General features: G+C 38.1%; 1 protein-coding gene across 1 annotated transcript in view; it reads right to left on the bottom strand.

Annotated features, from left to right (window-relative positions):
• The window catches only part of LOC127655211 (inactive phospholipase C-like protein 1), a 90,808-nt gene that overhangs the window by 4,729 nt on the left and 62,720 nt on the right, over positions 1-23,359 (bottom strand). Inside the window, exons 2-6 of the mRNA XM_052142883.1 lie at positions 16,604-17,227; positions 13,080-14,780; positions 8,482-8,844; positions 2,699-2,902; positions 809-884 (exon numbers count right to left, since the gene is read on the bottom strand). Coding sequence (XP_051998843.1) covers positions 809-884; positions 2,699-2,902; positions 8,482-8,844; positions 13,080-14,780; positions 16,604-17,227 — 2,968 coding nt within the window. The remainder of the gene's footprint in view (positions 1-808; positions 885-2,698; positions 2,903-8,481; positions 8,845-13,079; positions 14,781-16,603; positions 17,228-23,359) is intronic.

The raw sequence follows: 23,359 nt of genomic DNA, 5'->3' as shown, positions 1-23,359 counted from the left end.
AAAAACTAAAAGAAAAGGTTAAAGTGGGCAAAGGAACAGAGACATTGGACAACAGATAATTGGAAAAGAGTGTTATGGATCTTAACCCCATTGAGTTTTATTGGGATCAGCTATTAATATCCTCACTATACACTGTGATCAGTTGAATGCCACTTTGGTGAATAAAAGTACCAATTTCTTTCCATAAGAGCAAAATCTGTATATTATTTCAAACTTTTGGCTGCCAGTCTATTAAAAAAAATATATATATATACATACATATATCAAACTATACTTTATTCTATTATTTTATTAACTATTAATTTGAAAATATTTTTGAACATTTAACACTATCTGAGCTTTTTGTAGATCCCTTTGTGATAGATATAAATACCAGGTCTCTAAAGACCCAAATATGTATGTGTGTTTGGTGAAATTCTGAAAGCTTCACACACTGTTGGAAAGAAGATCCCATATTAATTTATAATAATTGAACAGTAGCCACAATAACCAAATAACTACACTGTACTTCTTCATATGATACCATCTTATGTAGCCTTAATGGAATACAACACGTCAAAACCATTTTATGAATGTATTTTCAACATCTTTCATCTTAAAAGGCAATGCTTTAAAGTGTTGATAGGGGACTTTGTGTGTTGTGGAGTCCAGGAACTTCTTTAAATGCAACATTTTTAACTTTGTGAATTGTTTCTCAAGCATCCTTATGGGGCCTCAATGAAAATACATTTGGCTGAAAGACAAAGATTATTCATCCTTCTCTAATTTTCTCTTCATCCTCTTCTCCCCCCTTCCCACCTGTAGTCACCTGTCTTTTGCACTTGTGCGATTCGCTCCTGCACTCCATCTGCATTCTCAATCAGCTGCTTGTTGGCCGAGATCATCTGAGAAGTTTACAGACAAGACCAAGATTATGATCTGCTCATATATGCAAACACACACACATTTGATTTTCTGTGATGGTTTGCAATAAGATTCCAATATGAACACAAACATTTACAAAGTATATATCAAAGTACATCTCATCAAAATGTAGCTCTTATACTATTTTTCCTAATCAATTTTACGAGAAACATCTGAGACCAAATTTATACTTGAACGAAACACAACTGGAAAATCCATTATATCCTGAACTATGTAAAAGTAATCTTTGAGCAATAAATTTCCTTCTGGCAAGACCCTCGCTGCCCTCTCCCACAGTGAAGATATTTATAAAATGTAGTCCTGCCAGCCAGTGCACACTATACCATCTCAAACACACAGCAGAAGTCTTCGTGTCAACCCTCAGGAAGAAACAGAGATAGAGAGAAAGAGTGCAAGCCCACGACTGGAGAAGAGGAGGAGAATTGTTACTATTGCTTCAGATAATGTCTTACCCAATCCAATGTACCTATTCTAAAAGAAGAACTCCCGCACACACACACACATACATATAAGTGTGGGATGGCTGAAAATATTGTTTAAAATACAAAAGGCAGTGTAATACATCCAGATTGGTTAGTTACATTATTTAACAAAAGGAGATCTGATTAATATATTAAAGTGTTTTGTTAATGTTTCACATCAATATGATATAGAACTTAAAGAGTATATGCCATATTTAATTTGACACAAATGAAAATGAGGCCATGAGGGTTTAAGCATTGTACAATTGTGTCATTTGGTGTTGATTGTTCAGCTGACAACTCATAAAAATTTTTTCTGATAAATATCCAGAGGACAAAAAAATTCAGGAAAAGATACAGCAGGTCACGTTTAATTTCTGCATCCAAAGGTCACCAAAGACATTTACTGAACAACATGTTGATCAGATTCTACTTCTATCTCTCACAGCCTTATTCATTCAAAAAAAAAATTCCGTTGAATTAACTTAATAAAATTGAGAAAACTTTTACATGCAATTAAAATTACATTACCTCAACAAAAGAATATTTGTTTGGATTTGACCTAGTCTTGTTGTATGGACTTACATTTATTTAGTCAAATCCACTAGTTAAAAATACATAAATTGATTTTTTTTAAATAATTTAAATCATGTTAAGGCAACATGAGCATTTTTATAGGCATATGGGGTACTAAACATCCATAGATGTGTTCATTGACTGAAATTCGGGTGGCTCCTATTGGACAATTTGATTGATTGATTGCTGCCCATTCATTGGATAATTAATGGTTGTTTGACACCAACACTCATTGTCAGGTGAGTATTTATTGTTCATATTTAATACTTCAATGTTCAATAATCATGTTTCAGAAGCTCATTTGAATTAAGTAAATTGAACAAGCAGCAAAAATCGTTTTAGTTAGTATTTTCATTCATATCAAATTAAATTAAGTGTCTAGTCTGACAAAGGTCCATGTTTCATATTACAGTAGTAAAATACTCTGTTTTAGAGCTGCTTTGTCAAGTGTTATTAAATTATATTGAGAGAGATCAGTGAGTGTGTGTGTGTGTTTCTCAGCATACTCTGAACCATATCTTTATAAAAACTAAACAAACAAAAAAAGGTTTTATCAACACATTAGTAATGCCTAAGAAATTTGGCAATAGCATAATATGTTAACATTCAAAAAAGTCTTCCCGCCATATGCTTAGTCTGTTATTATACAGAGCCTTGCAAATTACACATAAAACACAACAACAATCATGCAACATTAAAACGTACGTAAATGTCCTACGTAAATGTGTGTCTCTTACAGTGTCATAAACATTTAGCAGTTTACGAGTGGCGTCAGTCAAGTTGCCCACAAGTTCCAGACATGGGTAACCATCCTTCAGAGTGAGCGTGGCCCCTGGGGGCCCATCTGGACTCTGCAACCTCGTGGCCAAACTCTGGATGCACTGCTTCAATGTGGCCACTGGGGGGAGCCCACACTGCTCTTTGAAAGCCATTGTTGTGCTCTACAGAAAGATGAAAAAGTCACACTGGTTTACCACAAATGTTCCAGATAAAGGGGTGTGTAAATATATAAATTGGGAAAAAAAAACTTCTTTATCCATTTTAGCTCATTGTAAGCCCCTTAAAAAAATGGTGGCATGTTAAAGGCACAGTTCAACCAGTGCACTTTTCTATTTGGACAAATAACGTACACTTACAGCAGACAATCACAAGTGCAAAAATCCATGAGAAAACAAGAGAGTCATTCAAACACTCATGACATTTAAATTAATTGAGAAAAGCGTAGAAATGTACAGTGTTCTGTAAAGCTACTGTCATGAGGCAAGATCAAAATAATGAACTTTCGCTCCTGTATACAGACAGATTAACCTTTGCATTTAGACAGTTTTCTGTGTCTGCTTGGCAATCAAAGGTGTCAGCTTTTGGTCTGATTGGATGTTCAGCCTTTATCAAGTATTTCCTCTCATTACAGTGTAGCAGATAGACAGCCTGTTTCTATTTTCCACCTGACAGAGTTGCACACCAACAACCATGATTACCAAACCCATTTGGGGATGTATGAGTGGGTGAGTGTTATAGGTTATTAGCATGTATATCTACGTTTATATGTATAAACGGCATGGCTGGCCAACTACAGGGGTGGATCTAGAAATGTTTTCATGGGGTGGCAAGCAAACTATGAGGGGTGGCAACACAAAAGCTAAATTAAAATAAACTCTAGGGAAACTGTACTTTGGGTGGCAGTGCTGCGAAACTCATGAATATGAGTTATTTTATGCACATTAAATATTATTTTAAATGACCTATTTTGATAACCGGTCATTCTTAATGACCAATTCAAGCACTCAAATAGATATTTCACGTAATATGGTAATTTAATCTCTACATCTGCCACTATCAGTTTTTTTTATTTTTTCAGTAGAGGAGCACATAGATCAGCATCAATTTAATCAAGATTGTGACTGATTGGTCTAGTCTCTAGTGGTTACTTTTAGCATGTAGTTTTTAGAGGCTCTGGATTCTAATACACCCAAATATAAATGTTTATTGTAATAAACCAAGATTGCATCTGTATGTCAGTGGATGAGTGTTACACTTTAAATATAATATGCAATAAAAGATGCTGGGAGACAAGAGTAGTTGAAACACAGACACATTTATTGTCCGTTCTGTATTTGAAAAAACAGCTACCTACGAAGAAGTTCGATATATTTGTAAATATTTTTTTATTTGCAAATCTCATTTTATTTATTTGTGAATTCACTTTATTTTTGTGAAACTCCTAACATATATTTATAACTCTCATTCATTTTATTTGTGATTAAGAGAGAGGGAGATAAAGACAGAACAAATGATCTACATACACACAAATAATAATCACAATGGGGGACATATATTTCCCGTAAAAGAGCGTGAGCTGCAGAAATAAAACTGCTGACACTAAACGGCACTAACAATAGCCACAACGAACATTTATCATTAAATTAAAAATAAGCGACGGATCACCAATCAAAACATCATCAGATGAAATAGAAACTCCTACTCAAGAACTAGGCCCGGTTTTTCAAAAGTAATCCACTAGGATTTTGGATAACGGATTGGATCAAATCTTGAAAATGGGTTTTTCAAAAGAAAAAACGGATTACATTATCGGATTAGATCACGTAATCCAATCTTGGTTTTGATCCGGATCAAACCTTTAGTTTGGGTTTTTCAGAACTTTTTTGGAGGATTTGTATCACTTTGATCCAAAAAAATCTGGATTAAACTGATCCCATCAGAAGGGTGGATTCAGCGTGGATTTCATGCCCAAAATGTAATGAAAACTTTAAAAATGTATCAAATAATACTATATTTGGATCATGCAGTATCTTACAAGATATCCTATTTATTCATAAGGTTTTAATTTTATTTGTTCATCCGTCAGGCTACAGTGATTAGGTAGGCTTTAACGTATTCAGCCTTTCAGTATAGGCCTACAGCAAAATAGAAAGAGTTTGGCCTCATAAAATAATCCCCCAAACAGCTTTCAAAATTGACCAAAAACAATACATTTTATTCTGTCACTAATTGATATATATATTCATCACAATCGAAAATATTTTTGTTTTTAGAATATTTATTAGTGATGCATGCAATGATTACAGAATAACCAAAAAAATGCAAAGAATGGCAATCACTGATTTTTGAAATCCAAAACAAATCCAAATCAGAAATAGTGTCTAACTATTGCGTCCCTTGTTGCACGTCCTGTTTGCTCATTCTGGCAGAATGCAGGAGGTTGGTTAGGGTCTCCAAGGGGCTCAGGTGCATCATTGGCAGCACAGAGAGGGACATTGCGCTTAGTAGCAATGTTGTGCAGGACAATACAGGCAAGGGTTATGTTGCATGCTTTCAGTGGTTCCGCTCTCAGGTAGTTAAGGCATGCAAAGCGCCTCTTAAGAACTCCATTTAAACGCTCAATTGCACATCTTGCTCTGCAATGAGCAGTGTTGAAGCGCCCTTCATCAAACAAAGATGATGATTACAAGGCACTTCTGCAAAAAGAGACTGAAAGGGCAGAAGCACAGCTTCGTCTGGCAGAGGAACAACTGACTCTGACCAAACTGCAGCAAACCAAGGCCAGACTTGAGATCCGCCTCCTAAAGGCTACGCTCAGACAAGCTGGTCTCTCCACATCAGATGAGGAAGTCTGAAATTATTGTGGCGTATTTGACATTAAGTCTTTTTTTTAATTCAATACATCTATATTTGAAACTTGTTATAAATATCTTCACTGTACAGTGTTTGTGTTGTAGGTCTCAGATGAGCGGACTGCTGGAAGAGGATGGGGTGGGGTTTTTCTTGTTTTTAGTTTTTTTTAAATGTGTGTGTGTTTTCATTTCAAATAAAAATAAACTTATATTGACCCCACACTGGCTATTCTACTTGTTGCTCTTTACATATCTATAGTTCTACATTGTGATTTCCTATCCTGTTTGAGCACTGGTTATCCAGATTTGGTGATCCTGAAAAGTTCCTATCCGGATCAGATTGATCCAATCCGATGTTGCTTTGAAAAACTGGCTCAAAAGTAAGCTGGATTACGTGATCACGGATCGCAAAAAAAGGATTACTAAATCCGGATCAATTTTATCCGGATTAAACCTTTTGAAAAACCGGGCCCTGGAGATGTTTCACCTGGATTATACGCATACCTGATGAAAGCTATTTCAGAAAGTGCAATATATCAAATAATCACAAAAAATTTAGAAATTAATCTCTTTTCTCTTTTTTAATCTCTTCATTCTTCATGTATTTGTCCATATTGTTGTTGTGGTTGAGGAAATAAGAAAAAAAACCTAAAGCCGCACATACCCAAACACTGCACAAACGCTGCACAAACGCTGCACAAACGCTGCAGCAGCACGTACGTGATTGGCGGCTGCTGCTGTAACCCATCACGCCATTGGCCGCTTCTTTAACCTATCACGAAATTGACCACTTTCACATGATTGGCTGCCGCTGTAATCAATCACACCATCAGTCTGTGTAGTCATTTGTGTGTCCGGTGAGAGTTGAGGCAGTTCGACATGAATAAACCCCTACACAATGTCAACATCTCACATTCAATTTTATAAATATAATTTGTATACTTAAACTGGGGTGGCAGATTGGGTGGCGATGCCTTTTCTTAGAGTGGCATTAGCAGTTGCCACCCTGGTAGATCAGCCCTGGTCAGCTATGAATAAAATAATACTGGCAAAGAAACTAGATTATACAGGGAAAACAATTTAATGCAAATGCAGGCATGGAAGGACAAAGTGAATCCAGAAAGATATGTGAGTGTACAGCTCTGCTGAAAAAAAAAAGCTTGTTTAAGACATTTTTGTCAGCAGGAAGCGACACTTAAGTCACACTTAAAATGTAAGAATGTCATTGCATTAGATAACAAAATATCAAACCAAATGGCAATTATTTTCAAGAAAAATAACAAATCCACTTTTCAAGCAAAACATTTCACAAAAAGAAGTTTACGTTTTGAATAATAAAATACATGTAGTTGATGTAGATGAAGAACACCTGTGGTTCCTCCGCTAAGGCACATACTGTATATGAACTACTGACTAATCCCACTTATTTTGCGGCCATGGTTAAATGTAATTGAAAAAATGTCTTAGTGAAAATAAATGCCCAAAGGTTTGATATTTTGTTGTTTAAATGTAATAAAATTCACATATCGTGGCTTAAGTGTCCAAATATATTTTTGGGTTACTGTAGGTCACTAGGTCATTGTGAACACAGTAATTAAGCATTCAGAGTAACTCTCTCCCTCTTCTTCAACACACTCTTGTGGCATCTGATCCTGTCCTGTCTGTCACCAGAACCAGGACTTTTCCCGGTGGACCTGCCGCAAAATGTGGCTGAATGGTCGAACACTCCCCCTCAATAACTTTATTCAAATCCAGGGCCGATTTCTCTTCCAAGTCTGCCCCTGGCTTACAGTCACCCTTACTGACTTCATTCTAGGTCAGCAGAAAAGTGTTTATTCTTGGTATTATTTCTAGGGTGTGCTAGAAATTCCAGATGAACACTGGACAGTTGTTTGTCGATTTTGCTGAGCATATGTTTCTCAGTATAGTTACTTTTACAAGCAGGCCCTCTCAAAGAGTAAAACTGAGAAATGGTGAGTAAAACTAAGCTTTGGTTTCACAATGGATGGCAATGCTCCAGTGTGGAGGTGTGGTATTCTGTCTGGTTTTTACTTGTCCAGAACTAAGACTTAAATGTTTCCAGAATTTCGTGGCAACTGTAATGGCTGATTATTAAATAAGAAGGTCAGTATTTTTCAGTGAAAGACTGCAACTGACGCGTGATGTTCTGAAGTGATGAGGCCAGAAATATCCAAGTACATTCTGTTTACGGCTATATACTCTCTAATTTCATTGCAAATATTACGTGTATCCCTTTGAGACATTTTATTCTTTTCTTGCTCATTTTAAAAAGCCAAGTGTTGTGCTGCACATTTAAATGCACAATTACAATATCTACACATTTATGTTAACCCACTGAACCACACAGTACATACTAATTATCTGTACAATCCACTGAATAATGCTACACAAACCATGTGGAAAGAGTTAACTAATTAAACGAAACTATTCAAAAGGAAAATATGTGATAAAAACTAGCTATAGAGCAAATAAAGTGTGCAATGCATACATTTTAGCTATGATTATTTAGAGAGCAAAAAATACAGTGTATTTGTTTTGTTTTTCTCATTATTTCTAAACCATTATATTCCAACAGCAGTTTGGACCAGCTATCAGTCTGGATGGACCAGTTCCATCCTGGCCCTTTTACGGAATACATTAGCAAAGCTTTTAAATCTGCACACAGGACAACAGGTTATTTCACAGTTCAACTTCAGAAAAGTATCATATTCCATGATTCTCTCTAGAATATAGGTTTCTAAGCAGTCAGCAACTTCACAGATCTGGCATTCATAATACAACACAATCACAGGTCTGTGCCTTGCCTAGTATTGAAACTGCCAGTGTTTTGTGTGGTTTAAACTTTTGAAATGTGCCTACTCCCTTACCAGTGCATCCTCTCGTAGATCTGTAGCCTCTCGCAGAGGTGTGCTGGAGGAGCGGAAAGAGTCGTCCAGCACTTTGATGCCCGTGTTTCGGAGGGTGACATACTCTCGTCCACGGCGCACTCCTCTCCTGACGGACAGACCCCGTCTCTGGGCCTTACCCCCACCTCTGCGGTTCGTGATGGCCACGTGTACAAACAGGCTGGCATGTGGCAAAGGGTCTCCAGTGAGGCCCAACAGGGGCACGTTGCGATAGCCAGGCTGAAGACACTCAAAGGCAATAGTGTACTGGCCAATGAAGTCATCACCAATATAATCATCATCCAGAACTACGAAACGTAGCAGGGCAAGCTCAGGCATGTTAACCTGAAAAGAGAAAACAGTGAGTGTATTTTTTGGTATCTTAAATGGATAATTCACCAAAACATTTAAATGTTGTCATCATTTACTCAGTGTTACAAACTCGCTTGACTTTTTTTCTTCCTTTAAACTCAAAATGAGATGTTATGTAGAATGGAAAAAAATGGAGACAGTAGCACCTGAGAACGATATAATTTAAAGGAACAGTAGTTCACCAAAATTTTTTAATTCTGTCATTATTGTTCCAAACCCATTTGTTCTAATGAATCATCACATAGATCATTTCCATTTCATTTATGGCAACCTTGGTCTGTCAAGCTCCAAAAAACAAAAAAAGCCACTATAAATGCAGTCTTGTTTGATACAATCTGGAGTTTTCTAGAGCCATATTTTACATTTACATTTATGCATTTGGCAGACGCTTTTATCCAAAGCGACTTACAGTGCAATTATTACAGGGACAATCCCCCGGAACAACCTGGAGTTAAGTGCCTTGTTCAAGGGCACAATGGTGGTGGCTGTGGGGTTCGAACCAGGGACCCTCTGATTAACAGCCCTGTGCTTTAGCCACTATGCCGCCACCACACACAAAGCCATATGATAGCTCCCAAATGATACATGGTGCAGCTACATGTAAAAGATGCAAAAGATATCAGCATAGTGGTTTGGAACATGATGATAGTGAGTAAATAATCACAGAATTTTCATTTTGGGGTAAAACATAATCACATGTATACCATTTTCAAAAAGATGAAAGCAAGGAGTGTGTTTGTGTTTGTGTGAGCATATTTATGCTCTGCATACAGGGTATATACTCAGCATGCACAAACATACAAAAACAAAACAAGACACAAAAGAGTTGTTACAGTATATCATAGTGAGTGTGCATATTCATACTTCTAAGAAAAGGAATGACAGAGAATTTCTGACACATAGATAACAAAGATTAAACATCTTAGCTGGTATAAGAGACACACACCAATGCCCAGACACAGCCCTGAGCAAATGAAAATAGCTCAATACAAGTGTGCAGCTTTTCTGAGAGAACCTGCTTCAAAATGACATTCACAAATATGCATGCATGCAAAAATGGATGAAACCAACATAAATTGTATTTAAAAAAATATTGAGACTGTGGTAATACCATGTTGTTTTGGACATGTACAATGATAATACCATGTAAAAACCATGGTATTCTTAGAAGTAATTAGGAGTAGCATGTAAATAAATACCATGGTATATTAATAGTAATCGTTCAGTACCATGGCACATAATACCATCACTGTACCATAGTACCACCATAGTAGTAAATGTCATGCAAACATATAGCCCTATGGAAAAACACTTCAAACAGAGACATTGCGACTAGCATTATTAAGGGCACATGGGCCCTCAGTAACTAATGCGTGGAAAAGGCCACAGGAAGAGAAGCAAAAGCATTCTCTCAGATCCCACCAGGGGATGTACACCTGCTCTTGTGTGTGTGTGTGTGTGTGTGTGTCTGTCTGTCTGTCTGTCTGTCGTGTGTGTGTGTGTGTGTGTGTGTGTGTGTGTGTGTGTGTGTGTGTGTGTGTGTGTGTGTGTGTGTGTGTATATCTGGGGCTCAGTCTGATAGGTGTACCCACTCCCATGACTTATAATTGTATGACGTCTTCAAGCTCCAAGCAACAAGACACAAACAAACGTAAACAACAAGTGGCACACAATCCCAAAGGATAGAGAAAGTGTGGGCGTGAGAGATAAACAGAATTTACAATTTCACAGAATCTGTTTCAAAAGCTCCTCATTGAATAACCATGTACAGTCGTTGTATTAAATCACAATAGCAGAGATTTATTTCTGTTTGTTTTATTTTTATATTTTTTAATATTAGATTCTTACATTTCATGTAGAAATGTGGAAAAGGCCAATAAATACAGTACAATACTACTTATGGACTCTGGTTCAACCAAAATATACAAGTTGGAATGGCAGGGTGTTAATGGAGTGCTTGCAGGTATCTGTGTTTGTTGCCATGAACCAACATTCGGTAACACTTTACAACAGGTTTCTATATGTTATAGCGATTAGTTCACATGATTTTATAATAAGCAATAATTTTAAAGCATAATTTATTAAGATTAATAAGTTATTAATCTTGTTATTAATTTATACGTTCTTAATAAGCTTGGTTAATGTTTATTTTGACATAAACATTTGAATAGGTTAGTTAATGCATTATAAATGAACAATTGTATATTTAGAAATCAACTAAGATTAATAAATGCAGCATTAATAGATGCAAAAATATTGTTAATTGTTTGTTCATGATACCTAATCAGGGTTCTCTCTATTTTCAAAGGACCATTTCCAGAACATTTTATGTGCCTAACAGGTGTAATATTTAAACACACAATGTATATTGTGGTTATTGAATGGTTATTTTTTTGGAATTTATTACACACTTTCATTTTGAAGTGCGCAGCTCATGCAGATAATATATTTGATTAAATCACAGCCTTTTGCAGTTTAATAATCACACTAGGATATATCGCAATTTAATTTATTTAGGTAATCAAACTAAGGATGTGCGAAACTACCAGTTTTCATTATCAACTAGTCAGTAGCAGTCTGAATGACTAGTATGTGTTAAGGAACCAATAAAAGTATAATTAGGCTCTGTTAGGCTTACTGTTAAGTTCAACAATTATCATGCAAAATGCTCTCCGAGAAGGGCTGTCTCTCAATTAATTTGAGAATTGTGTCTGCCATTAAAACCACCACCACTATAAATAGAAATGTTAGTAGTCAATCCTACTAATTGACTAGGTACGTCCCATATTTAAACTGCTGGATTAATTCATCCAGTCCCTTTTTTGACATCGTGGAAATTAAAGGGACCTACATGTGGTAACCACAGTATAAGCAGACTCGGAAAGTTTATTCACTATTGAAAATTATTTCACATCCCAAGGTGTAAAGGCTGCATCACCACGCTACCACCTCAGGTTGTGAACTCATTTAAAACAAATCAGCAGTCGGACCACCAACGGTTGTCTAAAGGTTTACAATTTAAGTGTTTTTGTAGTTCAAAAAACAGTAATATCCTGAGTCCTGATCATTACCATGTAACAAAAACCATGTTTGCCACAAGGTCGAACATTAAATATTTTCCAGGAAGAATAATTCTCCTTAATTACTTGACACTTACTGTCTCCTGCAATCTCACTTCACACTCAAGCTCTGTATGTTTAAGTGTTGTTTCATTGCATTGGGTATCACAGGTAAAGCAGGTACCTAGACAAACCTTCATCTGTATCTCCTAATTAAAGCAGTCTAATTTTGTCTTGCAGGTGTAATTAGGTTCTACTAAAAGAAAGGTCAGATCATTGAAAAAGAATCACGCTGGTAGAAACTAGCACCCACATATAGAGCAGCTTAATGAGTAATCTAGACTACAGATTTGAACTACAATCCAGGGCCCTACAATACAATCCTTTCTTTCATGGACTTTCTGATTAAGACACATGAGAATGGACACTGGCTTCGAGACTGAAAAACACAGAGATGCTCAGAATAACCTTGCATATCACTGACCACACCACCTAACACATGGTCCCAGGGGCAAGGTGTCAGGCGAAAGGTCTCATGTCTTCTGTCCCAACTTGGACAATCTTAAGGTCTTCCAAAATCATACTGTATACAGTGGCCCCAAAAAGTATATGGACACTTAGGGCACACTTAAAACTGCATGTCTTTGCATTATAAAACTAAATATCAAACCAAGTGTCTTTTTTAAAGATAGCATAAGCACACTAATCAAAACATAGCAAAAATAGAAGATTGTTATGTTTCAAATGATAAAACAATGGATATATCTTTCAAAATTATAACAAAAGTATCTTGACACTTTCTGGTTGTCAAACATACTGGAATATGTCCATAGTTAATGTGATTAATTACTCCTGTGGCTACTCTGTAAGGAAACCTTTGTGAACTTGAGGGGAACTGACTTCATACATCCTAAAATTACCTTGAGACCAGTTTCTTAAAAGTAATTGCAAACATGGCTCAGATGTTAAGAAAGTTCTGAGAAAAGGTCTAGCATCATTTGTTTGCAGATGCCATATGGTTTAATATTGTATTATTTAATGCAATGAAAGGAATCCATGTTTTAATGGTGTCAAAACACTTCATGGGCCACTGTTTGTATAAAACATATTAGTATTAGTATGTATGATGTGGCAGTCTCACTCTCTTACCAGGAACTCAAAGGTCTCATCAAACATCGGGTCATCTTGGTTCTGGGCTGCAGTGCGAGTTCTCTGCTCAGCACAGTCTGCAGGCACACCATGCAGCTCCAGCACCACATAAGGGTCAATGACCTCACCTTTGGCACCAGAGCCCTGTGGTTTGGGTAGGCTATGGGCACTGATGACCTTCACTCTGAGTGTTTGCGGTGGTACGCCAGGCACACAGCCTTGCGACTGGGCACTGAAGTAGGAAACCTCCTCTCGCATTACAGCTGGACGCAGTACATACCCACATCCTCCATTCTGCATAAACCGACCACGGGTCAAATCTAGCATAGCACCTGGTGTCTGCTGGTTGAGCGCCACCAGTTGCACACCTCCTTTCCAGTATCCCTGTGGGTTTGGGTTGCTAGAGTCAAGCCTTACCGAACTGGGGCGCACACGGGTAAGATTGCGCTTGGTAAAGCTCACCAGTTCTTCGGGGCTTTCACTAGCCAGACGGCCAGCCTCCCCTTCCCCAAAAGAGCACAGGGTCCAGTAGGGGGTGTCAAGAGGCATAGGCATGATTGGTGTAGAGGGAGTGGAGGGGGGAGAATGCTGCTGGGATGGCTGAGTATTCACCCGGTGAGCATAAAATCTGCGACTTCCAGTTCGAGCGACTGCGACCAGATCAGACAATTCACGGCGCAAGCAGAGGCGCCTTGGTTGTGGGGGTGGGGGGACAACGAGGACAACTCCCAGATCTGCTTCCCCAGGGATGGTCATCCTTCGGCCAGCCAGAGGACCACCACCACCTATCTCCTCATCTTCTTCGGATACCTCTCCTTCAGAGCCTTCCTCTTCAGGAGGCAGCTTCTTTCCAACAAGAAGCACCCTACACTTCAGTTGCTCTGGAGAGGGCAGAGTGGTTGATCGACCTCCAAGACTTACTGACAGAGCATCAGGGGTATAGAGCTTTTGTCCAAATACCTTCTTGAGGTGTTGTGCAAGAGTACGCTGCTGGGAAGTTGAGCAACGCTGGCACAGATAGAGCAGTAGAGGATACTGAGAGGTAAGAAAAGCAAACTTGTTGACCACTTCCAGGGCACTGCGTAGGGTAACAGAACCATGATGGTGGTGATGATGGTGGTGATGATGATGGTGGTGATGATGCTTTACATCTGTTCCATGGCCTACACCCAATAGTGGCTCCCCTTCTGGCCCATCAGTAACCCCAAGCTCTAGACACCGACAGCCAGACTGCAGGGCTCGAGAGAGCCCCCCCAGATCAGCCCGGCCATGCACTTGATCATCCAGCAGGTAGGAGCGATAAGAGGCACTAATGTAGTAATGAGACAGGGGCAATTTCATGTCCTGGCACACATTCTGGTGCTCTGGGTCTAACAATTGGCACTCAGCAGACTGTAGGTAGCGGGTGAAGCCATCCAAGCCCAGTAGTCCTCGCTCACGCCCAGCCGCAGCGGGCTCAAAACACTGAATGAGATCCAAGCAGCCTTCAGTGGTGGCCAAGGACAGTCCCTGTTCTGTCTCCAGGAAAAGACGCAGGTCCTGGGCATCAAGGCACTCTCGGTCTTTAGACAGTTGCACTAGCAGGAAATAGACATCGGGTCGTGTGCACAACTCGCAGTAGGCCTCCTGGAACTCCTCCAACGTAACATGAGAAGTTAGCTTTTCTTTACTCCTCTGAATCTCTTTAAAGCGCAAACGCACCTAAGAATAATAACACAAAGAGAAGAGGAAAGAGTATATTAACACATTTTTAACACATATTTGGGTAGGCTATAATTTCATGGGTGAAGCTCTGGGTAGTAACCCAAACCTTAGGTTTAAACCCTCATTAGGAAGGGTTAATTCATGACCTACGAAAAGGCTGCTAAAGGGGGAATGCCTCTGTAATATGCTGCTTGGTATTAGAGAGCATCTACTCATATGATAAATCACATTAAGAAATACTGTCAAGTGACGGGTGCTTATAGATGACCAAGCCTTGAGAGTTCTGCAATCTACTGTAATTCTGCACATCATATCCACTTTTCATCTATGTATGGTTCCATCAATAAGTAATGTTGGTGGAGTGAAGTTGTTTTTGAATATAACTTTAAAACTGAATTAGCAAATCACAGTCCAAACAAACTATTCACAGACCAGAAACAAATCACCTAAACAGCTAACAGAGGAATGAATTCAATCTAGAGATGCAAATGTCACATTCATACAAATACAGTTATAGCAGCTCTTCACAGGGCCTAGATTGCGTCTTGCATTTTTCAAGAATAAAATACAGCCAGGAGCAAGGTGAATCATGCCTGTACAGTCTGCCTTGTTTGCTTGCCCTTTTGCCTTTGCTTGTCTCTGTAGACACATGAAGCAGATGCATCACACCCGCTGTCACAAATACTAGAGTCTTGGCCCTGTGGCTCCTGTTTGTCCTCCTCCTGTCCCCAGCTGTCCAATCCACACACAAACATACATGCATAAAACCTCTTCCACTGTTCCAGCTGCCAGAATCCAAACCAGGCAAGTGCTGTTTGTCTCAGCAGGATTGATGAATAAGTCAGGCTGAGCAGTGATACAGAAAGACGAGCTCTAGAACAGTCATATAAATTCTGCACCCCTCAAATTTGCTTTGTTAACATTTATAGGTCTTGTTTATTTCATCTCCTACTGCTCTAGAACTGTAGTATGATTGCTTATTTTATTAGTTCTATAAAAACGGCACCTGTGTATTTTGTTTACTTTTACATTGGGTAATCAGACATATGTTGTATATATTTGGCTATCATTTGAAAACGTTTGGCACTTTAAACAAACTGGGTATAAAATTAGGCCTGTAACTTTTAAAAAATGAATTGTTTTTTTCCATTGTAAGTGATTGGAGGTGCTTAACTTTCAGAAAATGTTGACTGTCAATGACCTCAAATTAAACGTAAAGTATATGAGCCATTGTTTAATACACTAACTTGGGTAACAGAGTTATAGGCTGAGCATGATGACTGCAATCAACACAATAACACTTATAAAAACTGAGAAAATTAAAATGGCATTGTCATACTGTAGAAAGGATCCAAATGATGTCACTTCTTGGGTCACACAATTTTAACAAATTTTACAAACAGGGAATATCCTCTTGTAACAGGGTTGAGTGAAAAATGTGGTACACATCTAAACACTTTTGAGAAGTAAAATTAGTTAATAATAAAAATAGTTTTTTTTACTACAATGAATTTAACATTCCAACTGATTGTTTCCAATTTATGACAATGCAGTCGAGAAGGTGAAGACCTCGGAGGTGAGACAGGACAAAATCCAAATTTGTAAGGGGGATTGAAACGTGTGACATGTTTAAAACTAGCTATGTTTCATATTACATCAATTTTATTATAGATAATAGTTTATCTATCATAATTAGTAGTTATCACAAAAACAATTATGGGGCAACAAAGTGTCCTTTGTTCTTTCCAAGTGCCATTTACAATACTCATGAAAGCACAAGATTTTTGGTTGATTAAGTGAATTAAAAGAGAAATTTTTACCTTTGCTTCCTTAATGCCAGGGCAGAGTTTGCAGATGGTGGCCACTGCTGTGTCTTCAGAAACTATTCCGTGTCCATCATCATCAACCAGAGCAAACTCTTTCGCCAACCAGTTCTGCCTCATCTTGCTTCCAACACTCCCTTCTCCCACCCCTCCCTCCCCCCCACTTCCTCCACCTATGGCACCAGGGTGGGACAACAGGTACCGCAACCCTGTCACCCAGATGTTGGCCACATCAGCAGATAGAGCGACCAGGTCCAGGGACTGGTACTCATCACCGTGTATGATGGAAAACGCTGCTTCGTCAGCCAGGTGATCCGATGGGCCATTATGGAGGAAGGTCTCTGTGTTTTTTCCAATGCGAACCTCACGAATGGCAGTGATGTCAAGTCGGGCTCGGTCACCATCCTTTTTGGAGGGCTCCCAACGAAGACAGACCAGTTCAGAGTCCAGAGTGTAGAATCGTGAGTAGATGCGCGAGTTGGGTCGCACTTTCTTCAGCTCGCAGCCACCCTGCATAAAGGCAAGGCAATCTGCAGCACTGCTCACCTTCTTTTCTGATGGCATACTGCTGAAGGAGACTGTTTTCTTTCGCCCACCACTGATCTTGGCCACTGAGGGGTCCTTAAAAAGACAAAAGAAAACAATTGGAGACCATGTGAATAACGGAAGAAGCTTAGAGCCACTTCTATGTTCCTTTAAGTTAATTTCTGAGCCATTAGTTGCACCAAACAGAATTGCAAAAATACTGATTATTCTCAAACAGGTTTCCCAAACACACCCCTTGTCAGCCATTGGTTGGCAAACAAACAGTCCTGCCTCAAACTCACACTATTGACAAAGTGACTTTTTTAGGAAAATCAATACAAACGGCTTACTTGGTTATCTCTGCCATAAAGATGGGATATGGAACAGTGTTTTAGCATCTGAAAAATTTACCATTAAAGCTATAACACATACATTGTTCTTTTTGATCACAGATATCTCTTTGTGTTTAAGCATGTCTGCAGGCTTAAATCCAAACACATAGGGAATGTTTCAGCCGGAAACTGAATATTGCACACAACCAATAGAGACATAGTTAGAAACAATGATTGAGCTTCATGTAATCTAAGGAAACTGAAATATGTTGTTCTTCCTCTGGCCTTTAGAGAATAAAGCCAACAATGTCCTACATTACATCACTGCCAATTTCTGATCAGCAGCACTTGACTGTGCATGGACATTGCCTGAGCTGCTTAAAAAAAAAAAGTGTAGTAACCAGAAGCATAGTTCCCCAATATTTATACCATGATCAATGGAAAGATGTAGTAAATATACTCCCTTGGTAGTATCTTTTTTCTCTGCTTCTCTTAGCAAATGTTTATTGCTATGCCATATTCTGAGTTACTTTCACCTAGCAAGCTTAGGAAATATTTAAGATTGTGCAGTTAAATATCAAAATAACATGTCTAATCACTTAATTCCAATAACAATTTATAGCACTCGTATAGAATTTTACTGTAATGAGCCATTTTTCTCCACAATTTCTACAACAATCCCCTTTTACCATGCTATTATATATACTTTGAATAACAAGTGTTATAAAAAAAATAAAAAAAACTCATTTGTATCTTCCAAGCATATTCCCTCCAAACACTGGATTGAGAAGTATGGAATGTATTATATGATATTTCTTCCCAGTCTTGCTGACTAATTTTTATTTTTAATTCATCCTCCCACCTACAAATAATTATAACCAGAGAGTCTTGCATATCTCTTTCAAGTGTACTCTTTAAAATTCCTAAAATTTTTATTGGAATAGTTGTATCAATGTGTATCAATTATATAATTTATTAATGAATGCATTTCCTTTATTTAACTTCTGTTAATAGATATCTTCTAACCTGTAAATCGTTAAAAGAAAATTGCATTTTGAAGCTCATACTTGTTTGCTAGGGTTGAAAATGTATCAATTCCTTTATTAGTGAACAGTTGGTGATATTTTTTCAGACCTATATCTGCCCAAAACTTAAATGTCTAATCTAAATCTAATCTTTTTGACAAGAAATCACAGCCATAAACCATAATATACATTGAGGGGGACAAGTCCCCTCAATAATCAGATATGGCCAGCCTTTTTTTTTTCTTTTTCTTTTTACAGTTTTCAGCATATCAGGCTCAGGACAAAGAGTGAATGTGTGTATATTGTAAAGGAATTGAATGAATGTGGTAATCTGGCAGGCTTCGAAGAAGCTTTTTAGAACATTATCTAGAAAAAAAAAACCACAAAGTAAAGCGTTATCACCCAAATCAGAACTAGTACATGGTAAGACCTGTGACTTATATTATGCTTTTAGGTTTTGGCAAGGACAGTATATTTTATGCAAATATTTTTAGGTAATAATTTACAATCAATTTAAGATTTTCTAAATATTTTTTTTTCTAAATAATGTCTTTAATTAATTCCAAATTTTGTACATCATCTCCTAAGAGTCTTCTTTTAAAAGAGACAATTTTATTTAGAGTATGTCCTTGTCAGGTTTTTGCTAAAAAAAAAAAATGAGCCACCAGTTAACGGAGTAGTTCACCTAAAAATGGAAAATTAACTTTTACTCACTCATTTACTCACCCTTATGTTGTTAATAACCATAAAATGTTTTTTTTTTTTAGTTTTTTTGGTCACACAGTCATGTCATTTAGACCGCATAAAGAAGAGATGACTGAAACAGGTGAACTGCTAGCAATGCAGACACAGTGTTTGTCTTATACTGTGTGAACAAAAAAAAACATATTTTCAAATCCAAAAATTATCAGATTTTGGGCCTTTATTGCATTTAACGTTTTTATTCAGGACTAAAAGAGTATCATTGTTTTATTTGACTTCAACACCTGCCCATATAGATAATAGTGATATAGATAATTGATTACATTTGGGAATTCAAGTCCACCAAGCCTTTTCGACAACTTAAGAATTTTAAGACTAATTCTAGGTTTCCTATTATCCTATATATATTTAAAAAGTAGTTTATTCCATTGTCTATATAAACACTTTTTGATATACTAACTGGTACATTTTGAAAAAGGAAAATATAGGAGAATATTCATCTTTAGAGTCTCTGTTCGTTTTGTAATCAGTAGTAGCCTATACTTGTTTGAAATAGTTTTGAATGATATATAAGGTTTTCAATTCAAATAAATATAAAAGCTTTTATATTGTAAAAAAAAATGTAAGCTTTTAAAATTAATAAGCCTGTGTGTTCTTGTTGTGGGCTGTTTTATCTAATTTTTTTATCACATTAATAATTTGTTTGCAGAGCTCTCATGGCAGCCGCTGTTTCTTCTTGTTGTGTAAATGTCTTTAATTGCTTCATAATTTTACAGTTATCCCTCGTACTGTGTAAATCATGTGTTTTAAGTCTTAATGATTTAATGCTGAACTCTTGAGCAGTGAAAATGCATTTAAATTTTTTTTATATTTTTAAAACAATGTCTTATTCACAGTTTAAATTAAATTAAATTCATATTTTCATAATCATCAGCTTTCAGCAGAGAGGTAAATCCCGCAGAGACTCTCGCAGAAGTGAATCGCATTCTCTCACATGACTGGATGTGCGCTGCAAACGTCACTCATTCATGTGCATGAGCGCGTAATCTAATCTTAAAGTCAGTATCAAAGCCTGCGTTGACAGAAATCGCATTTTCCAAACAGCATTTTTGCACCCTTGAAGTGCACTTAGGGAAGGGACACACTCGAAGTGTTGTTCCGAACAAAAGTAAGAACGTTTTTTTTTCTCACAAAGGGCCCTTTTACAAGATTTTAGTGAAGGGTACATTCAAACTGTAATGTCATGCTCTCTTTAGAGAGCCCACACCAAGAGATTTGTCCTATGTAGTGAGTAGGGCATAGGGATTATCAATTTAGATTGGAATTCACCCGAAGTTGATGAGCTGCATCATGGTACCAATTGAGCCTGATTGGAGTTCGTTCAGCGACCTTCATAGTACAGGCCCCTGCCCTCCTCTAACAGGTACTGATGACAGCCACCTGTTTCTAATTACCATCTCAGAACCCTTACCTGTTGTGATTAGCCAGTGAGAGGAGGGTGCCAGGTTAAAGGCCCAACAGACCTCCTACTCGTAGAAAGGAGTGTTTCTTTCTCCTGCCCCAGATGGTGGTGCTGTGTGCTGTGAAAAACATGCTAAAAACCACTCAGAACACATTAGCAACCCCATAACAACAACATGGCAACCACCCACAACACCCTTGCATTTTGGAATGTTCTGCACAGGCAAGTAATTCTCATATTTTCTTCAGAACATGTGAACATCATATTAATGAATTCAAATTGTTGAATACAGTGGTGGTTTATTTTCCACATCCTTTCTGTGTCAAAGAGGCCACAGGCAAAACTGGGTCTTTAAAAAAACGTTTTTCAATGGAGCAAAAACATTGACATTCTGACCAGAGTGGCAGTGGACTGGTCAAGTCAGAGAGTGCAGTGTGCAAAATGTGAATACTCTGACATGTTCATTTGGTTCAGTTTGTCTGCCTCGTTATGCAGCTGGTGTTGCAGGACGCAGTTCTGGATCAGGACATGCCTGATGAGCCGACAGCCTGCCGCTGTAAATCCAGGTCAGCAGATGTTTGGGCAGACTGTGGTGATAGTGGAGCTGAGACAATAAGGGTGAGCAAGGCAGTGCAGCATGCCCAGAGACCTCGCAGGTTAGCAGGCATCACCATGCAAGGCTAAAATGCAGCATTAACACCTGGACACCCAGAGAGAGGTGTTACTGTAGGGCCTTGCCCCACGCAAAATGGCAGCAGAGACAGCATGGCCCTCTGTTCTATGATCAAAGTGAGACATTGAACTTGGTTTCCCAGAATGCTTCACAGCCGGATGGGAAGTCCCGACCATGGACTCAATCTCAAACGTCATTGGTCAAAAGCAGCCTATGACGATGATGTCATCTTCTCCACAAAACCAGCGGACAGATTTGATTTCGGTCTCTCTGCCTACAGCTGCACAAGCCTGCGGTCTAAAAAGACGCGTATCTACACATACAAAGGATTTTCCCTCCTCCTGGACAAAGAGAGACCACATTTTTCTAACCTCACAATTTGGCCACGGTAGAGAAAGATTAACTTAGCTTTGTTCCAGTCATGTAGTATACTTATTACAACCGGTTCATTTCATGTTCACTGCGAGACAACAGTGAATTTATTTAGAAAACGGAAAAGGCGACCAGGTTCCCTTCTCACTCGTTTTCTCTCAACGTTGACTACCTCCTGCATTTCTCTCCATCACCGGACCCGAGAAATAACAGAGATTTTCTCTGACAAGCATAAGACAAAGGACCGAATCCAGATCGTTTTCTGCTGACCGCTCAATGCAACAGGAATTCAAACGGACAACCCTGCTGAAATCGCACAGGATTGCCCAAGTAAGGCTTGATATCTGGGCAGATTTAGGTTAGAAACTGTGACCTTTCTTATAAATAAAATCATATATTTGATGCTGAATGGTTGATGTTTTGTTTACAATTCTATGTTAACTACGATCGCTGATTGATGTTTTGATTTGTGAGATCGTCATTTTTGGGGAAATGTTATTTTATTGAGTGATCTGAACTAACGATTCAATTGCCCCGTTACCAGCGTGTATCCTCTGTTAAATTGCATGAACCCCTTTTTGTTCGCTCTCTCTCACACACACTGAAATTCGCGGAGCAAGCAGCACCGTGGTTTATGTCCAAATCAGGCTGGTGTTTTCAAATTCTCCTGCCTGTTTCGTTCAGTTCCTTAGTGTGCCTGCTCATCACCACCCACACGTGGTATTAGCTCCATTGCTCTGGATCTGATCCAGCCATCTTTCTTTCCTTACACCTTCAAATAATCCTTGGCTCCGCCCTTTACGATCTAATCCTCCATTTTGAACTAGTTTCCATTTTGAATTCAGTTCACCTTTTGAACCTAGTTCTCAATATTGAAACTGATCCTCCATTTTGAAACTGGTTCCCCACATGGAGTTTGCTCCACCATTTTGTGTCTTTGTTACCGAATCTAGACACACACCCACACACACATACATACACTAGCATATAGCTCCACAATTTAGTTAGGATTTCCATGTTATATTTTTGTGTTATATTCATATAGTATTGGCGGTGTTCAGTGCTGTTTGATGATAATAAATCTTGTTAAATTATAATAAGTACTCCTAGTTGTTTGTTTGAATATTTGTGTTGAAGCCAGCCTCTGCCACGTCAAGAACTCCATTATTACTTCAGTATTGTTAAATTGTTGTTGTTAGAAGCCAACTGTAACCAGATTACTGTTGGATTCATATGGAAATAATTTGACTAGCTTCTTCCCTTTTTGATTATTTTGATTATTAATCAAAATACTCAATCTTAAGGGAAGAATTGTATGAGACTTGATCAGTCACTTACTATAATGTTTCTCTTATCAAAGAGTGGTGCCCCGAGGATAGCATTTAACTAGTTAAATTATATTATTGAATTTATTTATTAATTAATAAACATTCATTATTAGTTATATCTGATAGTAAAACTGATCTAAACAACCAGTGCACCCTACATCACTCATCTGTCTATCCACCCATGTCACCCACCCATCAGTCAACTCCAGGAAACCATGAGGACAAGTCTGCAAAGCTTTTAATGTATTGTTTTGGCCTAAAAGGGCATCTATCAGACTTAATCTCCCTAAGTGCACTTCATTTTGCTTTGTTTTGGTTTTGAAATATAGATGTG

The sequence above is a fragment of the Xyrauchen texanus genome, chromosome 14, assembly GCF_025860055.1.
Source record: "Xyrauchen texanus isolate HMW12.3.18 chromosome 14, RBS_HiC_50CHRs, whole genome shotgun sequence".
NCBI lineage: Eukaryota > Metazoa > Chordata > Actinopteri > Cypriniformes > Catostomidae > Xyrauchen > Xyrauchen texanus.
Note: the sequence above shows the minus strand (reverse complement) of the source record. Positions and strands in the feature narration are given on the sequence as shown.